This window comes from Rhinopithecus bieti, unplaced genomic scaffold (assembly GCF_001698545.2).
Source record: "Rhinopithecus bieti isolate Rb0 unplaced genomic scaffold, ASM169854v2 scaffold_62780, whole genome shotgun sequence".
In the NCBI taxonomy this organism is placed as follows: Eukaryota; Metazoa; Chordata; class Mammalia; order Primates; family Cercopithecidae; genus Rhinopithecus; species Rhinopithecus bieti.
The window spans coordinates 93,789-109,646 of NW_016823825.1; the positions used below are offsets into that span (position 1 = coordinate 93,789).

The following is a 15,858-nucleotide window of genomic DNA, read 5'->3' on the forward strand; positions in this document are numbered from 1 at the left end:
AAAAAATAAAAAATAAAAAAATAAATTGTGGCCATCAGCGTCTAAAAACGGGAAATGGAGGCCACTTAGTGTTTACCGCAGCGGGAATTTAAAGCAGGAATTATGTTGGTGATGGCAGATCTGAGAAGCCCAATAAGAGAGAGTGAAGGAAACCAGAGAGATGAGCAAGAAATCCCTTCCATCACTGGAGTGGATATATGTACTATTATTGTTTTCACATATGTAGGAAATGATATAGGTCTATCAGGGATTCAAAAACAGTAGACACACGAGAAACAAAAGGGTGATCATGGGCTGAGTCACAAGGACACATTCTAGGAGTCGGAAAGGTAGAAAAACAAAGAATTCTGGTGTTTCCTGGGCTGCTGTGAACATGAGCTAGAGGGCTCTTTTCATGGTGACATTTTGTCTAACTTAAAACTTCTAAAGAGCAATCTGAGCTGAGGAACACTTACTGAATAAACACTTTGTAACACATTTTATTCTCTTAGAAATAATAATGTCTGGCAGAGAGAGAGTTTTTCCTTTCAACGAGTCAAAGAGATGCATTTATCCAGGAAGAAAGGGGACTTAGATGAACACATTTTGCTTTTCTAAAAAAAAAGATAGGCAGATTTTAAATTTGTGCTCAAAGTAACGGGTCAAAATACTCCTGGTAGGGTTAACTGGAAGCAAAATGGTGAGGTAAGCAAAGTTTTGGGCTACCTGCAATTACCTTCGTTCATGTCCCTCCCCCTCCATATGCTTCTTCCCTTCAATTTGGGCACCCAGGGTTCCTCACTGCTCTTCTACATTCTATACTTATTCTTACTTACTTGAAAAGATGAGGTTTAAGGGACTTACAACCTAGAACAAATTTTATCAATGTAACATCTTCATGGCTGCCTAATGAAACTGACCCTTAACATTGGCATATATTTTGGAAGAAAATTTTAAAATTAGAACGTGAAAAATGACAAAAGATGAGAATATTTTGAAGTAGTTTGTCTATAGAGTATTTAAAAATTGGTGTTTATGTAATCAGTCTGTATATTTAGAAAAAAGTTTTAAATTCTAAAATAAAAAATAATTTTAAAATAGCACATGTACATCAAGTCATAAGATAAAGTTTAATCATTTGATCACGTTAAAAGACACAAAACACAGTCAATCTAACCAAATTTCAGGCATGCATTTACATAAATATATTAAATTAAGAAAAGAAATTGTACACTTAAACATCCTTTTTACCTAAAAATCATTAAATCCACAGATCAACAATAAAACCAATTCTCTGCATTTACCACTTCAAGATACAATTGTTCTATTTTAAAGATAACACAAATACACTTGTTAGAATTTATATGCATTATACATATATTATATTTTACATAGATAGTGTGTATACATATGTAGTGTTTGTACAGATAGATAAATATATATACATGGGTGTGTGCACATGTACAGATACACACAGATGTACTTTAGGCCATCTGTACTATTACTGCTGAATTCTAAAGTTGAGCTGAACTGGTGCCATTGGATGTGATTATTGTCTTTTGCTTCAAACATGCTCATGATGCCCATTGGGCCCACAATCCCCCCTAGTAAATGTCCTTGTCTTTTCTACAGCACATAATCATGGTAGGCACTTTAATAAATATTTGTTGAATTAATAAATGGATAGATGATTGAATAATAGAAGATTGATTAAAGAGAACTGCATATTATAATAACTTGGTTAAATAAATCAAATAAGTTCAAATTCAGAGAAATTACCTGAGCCAATGACTATGCATGTAACTTTTCAGATATTTATAGAAATCTCACCTAGTATGTATGTTAACCCTGCTCCCTTAAACTTGTACCTGCCTTTACTACCTGTTCAAATACCCTTCTCCCCTTTATTAACAGAAATCTAGGCATGGGTTGGTCCTGGTGTCTCCTGTGCGTAAGGTTCCGGACAAACTGCCCTAATTTTCAACAACCTAAAGGAAAATGAACCATTAGAGAAACCAAAACATATTAGAACAATGATAAAGATAACCTTTCCTTAATACAGGACAAAATAAATCACAGATAAAACCAAAAAAGACGCAGAATTCTCATTTAAGTGTTGTTTTATGTTTGTTCATTGTGATTCAATAATTTTTTTCACTTTAATTAGTTGGGTTACTTTTGAATAAATAGTTTAGTTTACTATAGCATGTCCTGGGGAATCAAGTTCTAAAAATTTCACAGTACCTCAGTTACCATTTATCTTATTACTACATGGTTCTTGGTGAAATTCATGTCCAAACATATGCTGTGAATATAACGAGATAAGGGAAATATCTGATCTCTCATAAGGTAGTCAACTTGGTTTCTCCATAACAGTATTAGGAAAAGTACTCTATTGTACATGAAATCTTAATTTATTCTAGAAAAATCATGTCTCAAGTTTTAAGAATATAAGGTAAAGAAACATAGGTTTTGGGCATACAATCCCAAGCCTGATCATACCTTGTTCATGTGAATGGCAACTATCAATTAGTTATTTTTTTTTAGTGAGAGGGAAAATGTACAAGAATTAGTTTGTAACTGCAAAGACAAAGCTTATTTCATATTTAGCCATTATGAATTTCCCATTACTGTTAATGTTCAGTTCTTTTTATATTATGTACTGAAATGTTTTCTTTTTGACTTCGAAGATTATAGTCAATTGAGATAACTCATCATACATTTATATTGTTACATATATATGTATATATACACACATGTATTTTGGATTTAAGTAACACATGATCTATATATGCAAAAAGAAAACCCCAAGACATCCTACATGAAAGATGATGGCTGACTTTATGATGTATGTGAGAAGTAACCTTAGATTTAATGTTAGGCTGATGCCATTTTTTTATGTTACTGTTTAGTCTGGCTCAAAAAAGAATAACAGGTTTTAAGCACAAGGCTTTCTATTGATAGAAGGAATCTAATTATTTGTTTTTTTATTTTGTCAATTGACTTATATATGACCTATACAAATTATATGGGAATCAAGGTAAATGACGAGTATACCTTAGGTTCATATTTAATGAGGAATTTAAGAATTTAAGAAAAGTCCTAATCTCGTAAGTGAACAAACCTTTCCATAGCATCTAGGAAAATCACCACAGTGACCGAGAAGAAAACAGCTCTACAATGCTCCCTCACAATCACATGAATATATATTACTCTCCTAAAAATTTATTTTAAGGTGATGTCCAGAACTTATTCAGAGAAGGTAGTTAAGAGAAAGAAGGATTGAAGTTGGCTAGGATTAGTGTTTGGCAGGTTCCATGGTTTTATATATACATACACATACACACACACACACACACACACACACACACACACACACACACACACACATATATATGTGTGTATCTGGACTGGTAGAGATTTCTGCTCTTCCTTATTTCTTTCAATGATTGTAATAGATCAGCCTAGTATGTCATTTGTTTACATATTATATATATATATACACACACACACACATATATATAAAATCAATTTGGTTATATATGTATAACCAATTTATGGTGGTGTGACAAAAAAAGGATAAGATAGCAAACATATATTTATTTTTAGGTATTGTAAAGATAAACTTTCTGATGGTATTGCCAGCATTCACAGTAATAGTTTACTTCTTGGGAGTAGTTTAAAAATATGTGCATTTTCTGCCATGGGACTTCGGTCTGAGTCCTCTGCAACTTCAAATCTCAGGGGTAGGGATATTAAGATTTTTAAAGTCTCCATTGAGGAATGGCTTCTTATTTTTTTTCTCACAGATTGGAAATAATTTTCTTAAAATTATTCCATAGAGAAGGTTTTTCCTTGGCTAGGAAATAGCTACTAACTTTCCCTGCTGTTAGCTAACCCCAGTGTTATTCTCCAGGTCTTTCCTGTATCTATGCTAGAGCAGCTGAATTGGAGCGTCTGGACTGGTAGAGATTTCTGCTCTTCCTTATTTCTTTCAAAGATTGTAATGGATCAGCCTAGTATGTCGTTTGTTTACTATCCACTTCTTTGTTACATAGGATTTGAGAAAATGTGGAACCAGGAGAGGCTATTTTTCAGAAAAAAAAGAAAAGATCATAACCAGCAAAATCAATAGCAGTCTAGCCCAGGATACTTTCAACATAGTTGTATTGAGAACACGTCTATTTAGACAAAACCAATAGAAAATGTAGGAGAGGGAAGTGGCTAAAAGCAAAAAGAATATATATGTGTATTATATATATATGTGTATATATATATAATACACATATATATTCTTTTTCCTTTTATGTGTGTGTGTATATATATGTGTGTGTATATGTATGTATATATGTATGTGTGTATATGTATATATATGTATGTGTATATATATATGTATATACACACACACACATGCACATATATGTTAGCCGAGAGAGAGAGAGAAGGAGGGAGGGAGAGGAAGAGAACATAGACATTATAGGTAACATTTTATAAACTAATTGGTTAATCAGTCAACTAAAATTAAAACTACAACTGCCAATGGTATACCTTAGCTTTCCTCTAAAAATCTGGGCTTGATTTCTCTTTTATGTTTCAAAGCTAAGAGTTTTAGTGGAAAGTTGGACTAATAAAAGTTTAAATTAATGTATATCTTGAACGCTCCTAGATGTAGCATCTAACCTCACACCTTACACCTGGTAAGCTTGTATAGTTTATAACTCAGAGATAAAAACAGTATCAAAAGCAAATGGAGGCTGGGCGTGGTGACTCACGCCTGTAATCCTGGCACTTCAGGAGGCCTGGGCAGCTGGATCACTTGAAGTCTGGAGTTTGAAATCAGCCTGGCCAACATGGTGAAACCCTGTCTCTACGAGAAACACACAAAAAATTAGCTGAGTATACTGGCGGGTGCCTGTAATCCCATCTACTCGGGAGGCTGAGGCAGGAGAATTGCTTGAATCCAGGAAGCGGAGGTTGCAGTGAGCTGAGATCATGCCACTGCACTGCAGCCTGGGTGACAGAGCAAGACTCCGTCTCAAAACAAAACAAAACAAACAAATAAAAACAAAATGAAACAAAACAAAAAACAGCAAATGGATTAAAATTGTTAGTATACTATTTTGTAATCATTTTCAAAGAAATAAATAGGGAAGAAGTAACTGCGCTGGGGCATGCAAATAACAAAGAGAACAGTTTTCTATTTAGGTTGTGTGTGTATATTGTATGTGTTGGTTTCTCTACTCTTTATGAGATACTCATCAATCTGAGAAAACTTCCGAGTATTCTTTGTGATAAAGTAAAAAATATATTTTACAATAATTACATTGAAAAAAAATCCAAGAAAAAAAGTTATGGATGGAAGCACTTTTAGCCATCACTCAATTTCTTAAATCTTTTCTCCTTTTCACTTAAAGATCTGCCAATTGGCATTCCTTTTATTACCTAAATAACTGTCAAGAAAACAAGGTTTTATGAACCAGGACAACAGTGTGGCAGAAACAGTAGTAGAAAGGTTATTTCCAACCATTTAAAACAACTACAATGTCATTTCACATTCAACTGACAACCACAGCTTAAACTTGAGAATGGACAAGGGAATAATAATATACATTTTTCTTTTGCATTATTTTGTCTTTATCTTATGCATCAGCATTCTTACGAAGAACCTTTGTTTCTTCCATTTGAGATTGTGTGCTTTATGAACTGAGCAGATGTTGCCTTTCATGTGATTAAACAATATTTTTTTCCTAGCTCATACTTCTTAACCAATTCCTACCTGCCTCTCATCATGAATCATTGAAGATAATTCTCCAGTCATGCATTTAAAAAATCTACTTGAAAGAAAAGGTCAAAGAGATTTTTTGAATTGACCACTTAATTTAAAATATGTTGCCATCAATTAGCCAGTGCTATCTACTTTTCTCCTAAGAACAGAAATAAATGACTCCAATGACTTTACTTTCTTTGCTTGGTTTAACATCCGTGGATCTTGCTATCCTCTCTTGAGAAGAATTTGGTCTTTTATTCTAACGACTCACAAAAGGAAAGGCAGTGACACCTGGGGCACATATGTTTTTCTAAGTCACTTGAAAATCTTTCACTTGGGAAAAAGCTGTATTAAAATCTGGGCCTGGTCAACTTAATATAGATATTTTAAAACAGTAGAACTAAAGGCAATAGAACACCTTTTATTTTGGGGAGGAGATGGAAAGTTTAAAGATGTAAGAAGAAATGCTTGATTTTTTTAGATTTTACTGAATATATAGCAGTATCCTTATTGTTTTCAGGGAAGCTAGGAAGAATTGGAGAATGTGTAATAAAACTGCACGATTTGACAGATTTAGACAGCTGGCTCCCTCACAAGAAGTTCACATTTTGTTAATGTCACCCACGTTGAATAAGGGATGATTAGATGGTAGGTCCATTTACAAAAATGGTTGTCAGGACATTTTTTTTTTTAATTGTAAAACTTTCTGTGATGGAATTCAGTAAAAGGGCTATGAAGAGAAAGCAATGGAGACAAAAGATTGCTATTAACCTACAGATGCAGGCTACTGCATGGTTCATTGCAAGATTTGTCACACTGTTGGGCCAATGAAGTGTTAGTGTGACTAGAAGGGACCACCCCTTTTCTGGGGTAAGAGGGCAATTTGGTCTCCATGCTCATTTAATCCTGAGACTTCTTTGAATAGACTGTCAATTGAATCTAAATTGTGCAAAATTATGCATGCACTTTTTAATGCAGGCTATTGTTCACTAAGCACTGAACCAAGATTTCTCAACCCATTTCCATTTGGCATGAGGTCACTTGAAACTTAAGTAATCATATATGGAAGACAAGAGCAGTGTACTTAACCAATCTTTCTACATTGTGGCTTCTATATAAATGCTTACTGGGCTTTAACTGCAAATCTCTCACCTTAAAACAACAGAGAAATACTAGCTGCAACATATTTTTTAAATTGAGGCTTGTATTCCTAAAGGTAAGGAGCAGGTTTAGAAAGTCAGCTGGTGCTGCATAATCTCTACTGCTCTACAATTTAGATTCTAGAGGAATAGATGTTTACAGAAGGACAGCCATAGTGGGTATGCACTTGTCATGAGTAGATGTGTTTTTTCAGTAGTGCAAAGAGGCCTTATATTTTGTTAAAATCCAAACGTGGAGAGCTGGCTTTGAAAACCATGAGGAAAATATCTACTATACTTTTGCAGTTTTAAGTCAGAACATGTCATCTCTTTAAAACCCTGAACAGAACATTTACAGAAAATTTATTGATACATTAACCAAAGAGTATTTTCATTGAGTTCTGAAGGAACACGTACATTTAAAGTCTTATTTGGCAAGAATTATTATGTTAAAAATTTGTACAGGTGACAGCTTACATAGCCAAGATTTTTAAAAAAACAAGTGAGCTCTTCTCCAGTGAGGTTCGATTCAGTGGAAATCTGCAACATTCTAATAACATGGACTCTGACAGTCTTGCTATGGTGAAAAGCACTTTACAAATGTTTAATGCTGGAATTTTATAAGAATTGGCTGTTTTCTTGCTTTTTCTTCCGTCGTTAATGATTACATGTTGGCACAAGGATACCTTGCTAGATTAGATCCACAGCACATTAAAGACTGTTTGCTTTCTCACTCCCCTTCTTTCCAATTAAGTTGGTGAAAAATGTAACTTTAGTGTTTTACAGGACAGGGTAAAGGTGTTTCATCTAGGTGATGTCTATATTATAAAAATAAAATAAAATATATAAATATGTAACACAAACCCAGTGCCTATTGTTAAATAAAATATACAATAAAAGCAGACCTTTTAGGAAGACTGATTTTAAAATATGCTGTTATGATTTAATTATAAAACACTTGAAAACAATCTTGAGATTAAGATGAAGTAATCAGATTTCTCAGCCAATAAAAGGTAAGTGTAACATTCTGTAATTGGATACACTGACAAAATGAAGATTACAATTTTATATCAAGTTGCTCACTTAGAAATTCATCAGGGAGTTCTGAAACATTCTCTCCTAGTATAGTACTTTAATATAAAAATATTGCCTTTTTTATTAGATCCATCAGATTGCACAGTAATGTTTCAAAACTCTATTAAAGTTGACTTTAGTGATTATTGACAGAAGATTCCTAGGAAGTCAAATAATCTCTTCTAGTGACATAAAAAATTCGTTGTCAATTTACAGTGGAATTTCTGTGTAAATTACTCTGCCCAAGGAAGTATATATTTTTAAAAATCATCTGTTAAGTAACAACGTATATAGGGATTATGAGTATGTGTATGTGCATATGTGAACAAACATGCTGACATACACACAGAGGATCTGCACATTTCTGGAAATCATTTTTAAATTAATAAAAGAGAATGAAATCACAGGAGTGTGTAGCAGGATAACAGTCTTTTTTTTTTTTTTTTTTTTTTTATGACAGGCTAAAAAATAAATGCCCATTGGAAAGGAATATGCAAACGGTCCCAGAAACTATACAATGTAACTTGTTAGATCCAGCAAGTAAGATGTCATGTCAATGATCTGATCAAGAATACCTGCCCTGGTCACTCTGCGGATGTTTCTGTCCACTTGTTCACACTGAGGACCAAGATATCCTTTTTTACAGAGGCACTTGTTCGGTCTAACACAGACACCTCCATGACGGCATGCTGGCTCACATTTTGCTGGGAGAGAAAAAGAGCAAGAACATCACACTCTCATTCTGTGTGTCAGAAACAAGACCGAGCATGAGACCTACAAATATTGCTGAATAAGGGAAGCGAGGGAAAAAAGGAGGGAGATAGTTACAAAATGATCTGAAAGATAAATATACCAGTAGCAAACGGGCTTTTACACCCATAGTTATTTGGAGGCCTGAACTCGGCAGAGAACGAGAGACATTTCTAGAGAAGCGGAGATCATGAGAAACAGTTGCAACCCTTTGCAAAATTAATTCTGTTTAAAATGAAGATTTTAGTCCTTCAAAATCTCTGCTCCACAGGAGCATTCTCTACAGAGGGCCTCCCAAACTCTGTTCCCATTCCTTCAAGGTAGGATCTCAACATGGGAGTGACCCAGCCTGAGGGGGAGACAGAGAGGCTCAAGCGTCTCCAATGTAACATAAAGGAACAATCAGTTTGGGATTTTGGTTAGGTGGAATATCCACCATATAAACTCCTTTGGATTCTTCCTTCCTCTTGCTTCCAGGGGCAGGCAGCATATGCTTTGCTCTCTGATGACACTTTGAAGTCCCTTTCTGGAGTCAGTGCAATTGGCCAACAAAGGATGTTCTGAGCCAACCTTTTCAGGGTTACCCTACAGCACAGAATTTATTCATTAAAGAATTTTTACCACTACAATATAAATGGGGAATGTAAAGATATACTGCTAAAATGAGATGTAAAATTGGATACATAAATTGCCATTTTCTGATTAAATCTGGGGAGTACAGTCACTGTGGATGGAGTCAAATTCCTTCAATACATTTCCCTATGTTTTGACAAGACAGGGTTATTTTAACCTTTCAATTACATTAATCAAATTCCAGGGGTCTGTTTTTGACACCTGGAAAAGAAAAAATAAGCAGAAAATAAACAATTTTATGTTTTAAATCTGTGGGAGATGAGTAAACAATGTGAGTACATGAATAAAATTCTTGATTGGGTCCAAAACATCCCAAATAAACAGATTGCTTTTATAGAATGGTTTTGGTGAATGTTATATATTCAAACTATTTAAATTGATTCAGTGTAAAAATGAAAGTACCTCATGGAGTAAAACTTTATTTAACTCAATGTATGTCTATTTTCATTTATATCACAAATTATTATTAGTATCTATTAAGGTTTGTATAATGCCAACTGTATTTAAGATAATTCATTCACCCTCATTTAAACACACTGTTACTAGCAGGCTTCAGGTAACATAAGAGATTAGGCAAAATGCAAAGCAGGGAATATAACAGAATGGACACTTTATGTTATATTCTGTTACTAAAAGATGCAGAGAGGCTGGGCATGATGGCTCACACCTGTAATCTAGCACTCTGGGAGGCCAAGGTGGCAGATCACATGAGGTTGAGAGTTCAAGACCAGCCTGGCCAACATGGTGAAAACCCATCTCCACTATAAATACAAAAATTGGCAGGGCATGGTGGTGGGCGCCTATAATCCAAGCTACTCGGGAAGCTGAGGTGGGAGAATCACTTGAACCCAGGAGGCGGAGGTGGCGGTGAGCCGAGATCGCCTCACTGCACTCCAGCCTTAGCGACAGAGAGAGACTCCATCTCAAAAAAAAAAAGGAAAAAAAAAAAAAAAGCAGAGAAAGTAGATATTGTCAGGCAGCAAAGAAAGCAGAAAGACAATATATTAGCAGTAATTTGAATATCATTACATTTGAATACTGATTCTCATATTTTGGTCAACTAACAAAAGGTAGAGAGGGTGGGTCAATAACATGTAAGCATTTGTTTTAAATAATGTAATTACTTAATTTCTGTTGAGTTTTAATTTTGATAATTCCTTCCTAGATACATAACCAGAGTATTAATCAAACACATAATGTTATTAATGCTGAAGCAATTTAAGTTTAAAATGTATCCTGTATGTGTGGTTTTAAATGTTGGTTATTTTGTTGGGCAATATAAAATAGACAAGTTATAGTTATAATTCTTGGAAATACATCTTGAGGACAAACAAAAAGATAGCATTTATGAATAAGTAATATTAAATGTTAATTTGATATTTTAATTTTCATTGGCAATAAGTATTTTAATATTTGAAATAACCGAGATCAAAATCTTTTCTAAGTGATGGTATATGCTGATTGTTAATTATGCATTTTCAGCATACACATTTTAAACTCTAGGTTTCTAAATTTATCTAATTTTCTGACTTTACACCAAGTAGAACTTAAACATCACTGCACATAATTGAGGAACTATCAAGTTAAAGGCTAGAACAACCCTGGAAAAAATCTCCTTTGCTCTCACTGAGCAGATGCACACCTAGTTGATGGTTCACAGGGGAGTGGCAAAAAGCATGAAAAAATCTCGTAATATGTCTCTAGATAATTGCATTTTCCCCTTTTATTTAATAACACCCACTGAAAAGCCCTGTTTTTAGTCTGCTGTGGTAGGAAAGCAAGCAGTAAAGGCAGGGAGGGCATTTACGGGGTGTCTGGAAAATGCTAGTGCTTGGAGAGGGGTTTGGCAAACACTATGTCATTGGCTAGTGTGAAATCTCAGAACCCAGGATCGAGAGGCCCACAGAGATTATCTAGTTGTGCTATTTGCATTTTTGACTTTTTGAAAGGACTCAGTCATTTAAAGGTTTTGTATATTTATAATTAACTTACATAAGTGAATTGTTTACATTAAGAAAATGAGCAAGATTTTACTTACAAGCTCAGAAACAGATGAGCATTAATAGTATTGTAAATGGCTAAACACTTTTGAACACTATATTATTGTAGAAGAAACAATCGGTGTTGAGTTCTTGAGTACCTAAGGATTGACTCATCCCCAGTCCTTTTCAGGTGAAAACAAAAATACTAACCGATTCTGCAGAAGTCCCCCTCCCAGCCTGGACTGCAGCAGCACTTTCCCGTGGGGGTGCAGTAGCCGTTTCGACAGAGCCTGGAGCACTCTGAAGTCAGTGTCTGTGCAGGTTGAACCGTGGCTCTGCATTCCTCAGGCATTAAAGGTCTACATTAAAAGACAATAGTTGAAAGTGTATTCCAGTTGAAAACCAGCAGTGGAATGAAATTTAGTGATTCTGTGGTTTACAAAGCATGCCTCTTACTTTCTAGAGAGACTTTTATTTTATTTTTTTAAGACACTCAGATTTACAACTTTCTAAGGATAGGAAATACATACCAGTGAGGAAACAAACTAACCAGTTTGTAACCCAACTAAACACATTAAACATTCTAAGAAACTTTATCCTGATCAAAACCCATTGATGAAAACTATCTTTAATTAATTTGATATTTCACATTTGGTAACTACGAATTTCTAACAATTGCAATATTTAAAGTAAAGATGTATAAATATCTTAAAACTTTTCCCCATATCTACAAAATGTTTAGGAATCGTGTCTGAGATAGTTTCACTTGTTATTGACACAGTTGGCAGTAGTACAGGACTGAAGGCATTCATCAAACTGACTTGTAGCCTGAAAAGCTTTGGAATCAATTTTTGTTTTAATTTTACATTTCTTTTGAGATAATATTTTAGACTGATTTTCTTGAAAAGCAACCGTAATATATGTGTGTATACTATTGAGTCAAAGTTTAAACTCCATGCACAGAAAAATCCATATATATGTAAAGATTATATATATATAAAATCTGATTTTGATCTATATATATGTCAAGATTATGTGTATATATATAAATAACTTGATTTTGTCCTGCTATAAGGAAAAAGAATGCCAAAAGTAGCAAACAGAAACATCTTATTTGCAATGTAAAATGTCATAGATTTTAATTGTTCTACAATTGCCATCATTTAGAGTAGAAACCAAGATGCCTTCAGAAGATTTTATGGTTCTTACTGTTTTAAAATAAGATGTCATTCAAGCTGGGTCAGGTTGGAGTCATGGTCACAACTGCTCATTACCTAATCTTCAGGGAAAAAATGTGCAGTGGCACTTTCCTATCAGTCGCTGTTACCTGTGCCACAGTGCGGTGAGAAGATTCTTTTCAGTTTAAGGAATGTAAACAAATGTTTTCATTGACAGTCAAATCAATAGCATTAGGATGGCCAAGCAGATGGACACCTTAAGTACCATAAGAAGAAGGTGATCATTACAGGTCAAAACCTCAAGAGGTAAATTACAGAGCTTTCTGAGACAAGCAAATAATTAAGCCCTGCAGACTCGGCTTTTTTGAGATAGGTTACCTTGTTATGTCCCTATGGCAATATGAACAGTGATAATAATTTGGGGCCTGATCACAGACTGTTTCTACAATGACTCAAAACCATATAAACCATATATGTTAAAAACAAAAATATTTAAAAGGTACAGTGGTTTCCCTAGCTCTTCTCCAGAAGAAAAGTCCCACTCTGTGTTGAAAGTGCTGTGTTCTGCAGCTAACATGACAATTCAGAAAACACCCTTAAATCTATTCAGCCTCTTATTTGAATCTAGGAATGGTCAATTTCTGTGAAAGGTCCTGCAGGCATTCTATGCACTAAGCATACTTTTATTCAAAAAACATTAACAGTTCCCATGTGTTCCTCAAAAGTGTCTTTCTGGGAGTAAGGGTAGAGTGGGATAAGACAGAGAAAATATTAAATGGCTATGCCAAGAAAAGTAAGGACACAATCTTCGCCTTCTTCTTGTTGTTCTTGAGTATCCCAAGTATATTCTATTTCTTTCTCATTTAAAATTCTTATTTTATTTGTGAGACAATGGCGGCATTTCTGACCACAAGAAGAGCAGTTTTTCAGTAGCCATGAAATTCTGAGTTGTAGGCCATGATCATCTACGAAGTGGCATTCAGTAAGCAAATATTCTAATTGAAATTGCAGAATTCTGTGCATCTAATTTCTATTCCTTACACTTGCTCACCCACTTTCTGACTCATTCAAGAAAAGAGACCCAGAAATAGAGTATGTCAAAAATCTATTACATATTATAGGCAATGCAAAATTTGCAGGTACCTACCCTCACATACTTCCCCATAAGATGGTTTACCCTTAAGCTGGTGAATCTAAAGAGATGGCATCATTTAGATCATGAATATAGGTGAACTTTGTTAAACAACAACTAGAAGATGTTGCCTGTTTGAGGCAAAGTATAGGAACACTGATTCACGGGCAGTGGGAAAAGGAATGAGGACGTGATAAATAGGAATCTGATACTGAAGGGCAATTCTTTTGGGGAGAGTGACCCCTGTTTCCCTGCTGATACTCCAATTTGATGCTTTGACTATTTTTCATCAAACATTCAAACATATGGAAACTCAGATTAGGGAGAAGATTCTAAATTTTTTTTTTTTTCCGTAAAATTTGGTAAATGTTTGTCTACCTGCAGATGTAGTAATTATTTCACACCTGGGCTTATTTACTTTAATTTATGTAAGACTGTGTAGCTGTAATATACAAACATTGTAATTCCCTCAAGTTTTATTTAAATACCAGGAGAATTTATCTTCTTTTGTTCTACATAGTTGATAAATAACATTCTGTACTTATTATATTAAATCAATCCTCTCTCTTTTAAACTGTTACTCTATCAAGATTCCCTTAATAAGAACATTTACATAAAAGATTGCTTGTCTCTTACAGAGTTCTGTTCAGGAATAGGCTATTTATCTTTTTTTTCCCCTTCTTCACTGAAGGTTTTCTGAGGGCAGAAGCTACATACTCAATCCTCTTCAAGTCCAATCATTTACTTGGGCAAGTACTGAGCTCTTCAGGGGGATAAGACATAAATAGTACAGGGTCCTGAGCCTCACACAGACCACTGAGGATAAGACAAATAGGCATACACAAAAGTATAATGCAGTGTGATCTTTGCTATGATACAGGCACACATGAAGTATTATAGAAACACAGATGAGGAGGCAACTAGTTTAAGGGATGTTATAGAGAGATGACATTTATACTACCATGCATTTTATCTTCTTCAAGTATTCATATTCATAGGAAATAGGAAAATTCTGCATAAGTCAGTCAATAAATGTTTATTAAATTAAATTAGGTCAGGTACGGTGGCTCACACCTGTAATCCCAGCACATTGGGAGGTCAAGGTGGGTGGATCACCTGAGGTCAGGAGTTCGAGACCAGCCTGGCCAATATGGTGAAACCCTGTCTCTACTAAAAATACAAAAAATAGCTGGATGTCGTCATGGGTGCCTGTAATCCCAGCTACTCAGGAGGCTGAGGCAGGAGAATCACTTGAGCCCAGGAGGCAGAGGTTGCAGTGAGCCAAGATCATGCCATTGCACTCCAGCCTGGGCAACAAGAGTGAAACTCTGTCTCAAAATAAATAAATAAAATAAAGAAATTAAATTGAATCTATATAGTAGTAACTTTCTCAAACACACTCTCTGAAATATGAACTCCATGAGGACAAATATTTCCTCTCATCTCTTGTGACTCCCCAGGACCTAGAAGAATGTGTTGCACATGGAAGATGGTTAATAAAAACCTGTTGAATGAATGAAATTAATGAGAATATGGAAGTTTAAAAGGGTGTTTGCGCCCTTTCTATGTTGTTGTGTAAAGACATCAGGAAAATATGGGCCATTCAGGGGAGGGATATCCTTAAAATCTAATTGCTATACTTTCATATCATAAACACAAAACATTTATTGTATTTCTATTGCCTAAATAAACTTGTCTTAAAGTTTTTTTCAAGGTGCAGTTATACTAATTCTGAAAGATACATTTTGATAATAATTATAATCATAGTAAATAAACCGAAGGTTAAGAAGTCAAAGTCAGCATGAGATAGAGATAGGACTGTCTTCTCTTCCAGGTGAGAATTAAGTCAACACATTAAAATTCAATTTTCTAATATTTGGTAGCATCTGACAAAATTTTTGGTGATTCCAACCATTCCCCTGCAATCACTTTTTGTAATGGTGACGTTCTCCCTTTCACTGAAAAGAACAGGGCCTCTTTACGTGGAATAAAGAGAAACAAAAAGGGAATAAACAGTACCTTTAAACTTTATTATTATTGTCTTATTGAAATAGACCATCTTGCATATACTTAAGTGCTACATATATACACCTAGATAGGACCTAAACAAAACTTTAGGGTATACATCTGTGATGCATTAACCCATTTTCATACTTATTTTTATTGGACTGGAAAATTGGGTGCTTTAATGTACAATCTAATACATTAGATTTAAATGTATTAA

General features: G+C 34.6%; 1 protein-coding gene across 2 annotated transcripts in view; it reads right to left on the reverse strand.

Annotated features, from left to right (window-relative positions):
- Positions 1–5,013: 5,013 nt before the first annotated feature.
- The window catches only part of HHIP (hedgehog interacting protein), a 97,329-nt gene continuing 86,484 nt past the window's right edge, over positions 5,014–15,858 (reverse strand). Inside the window, exons 12-14 of one of the 2 annotated variants that reach the window (XM_017861843.1) lie at positions 11,535–11,683; positions 8,535–8,663; positions 5,014–7,703 (exon numbers count right to left, since the gene is read on the reverse strand). In XM_017861843.1, coding sequence (XP_017717332.1) covers positions 7,693–7,703; positions 8,535–8,663; positions 11,535–11,683 — 289 coding nt within the window. In that variant the 3' untranslated portion in view covers positions 5,014–7,692. Of the gene's footprint in view, positions 7,704–8,373; positions 8,664–11,534; positions 11,684–15,858 lie in introns of those variants that run through there. The other variant, XM_017861842.1, reaches the window with a different exon arrangement.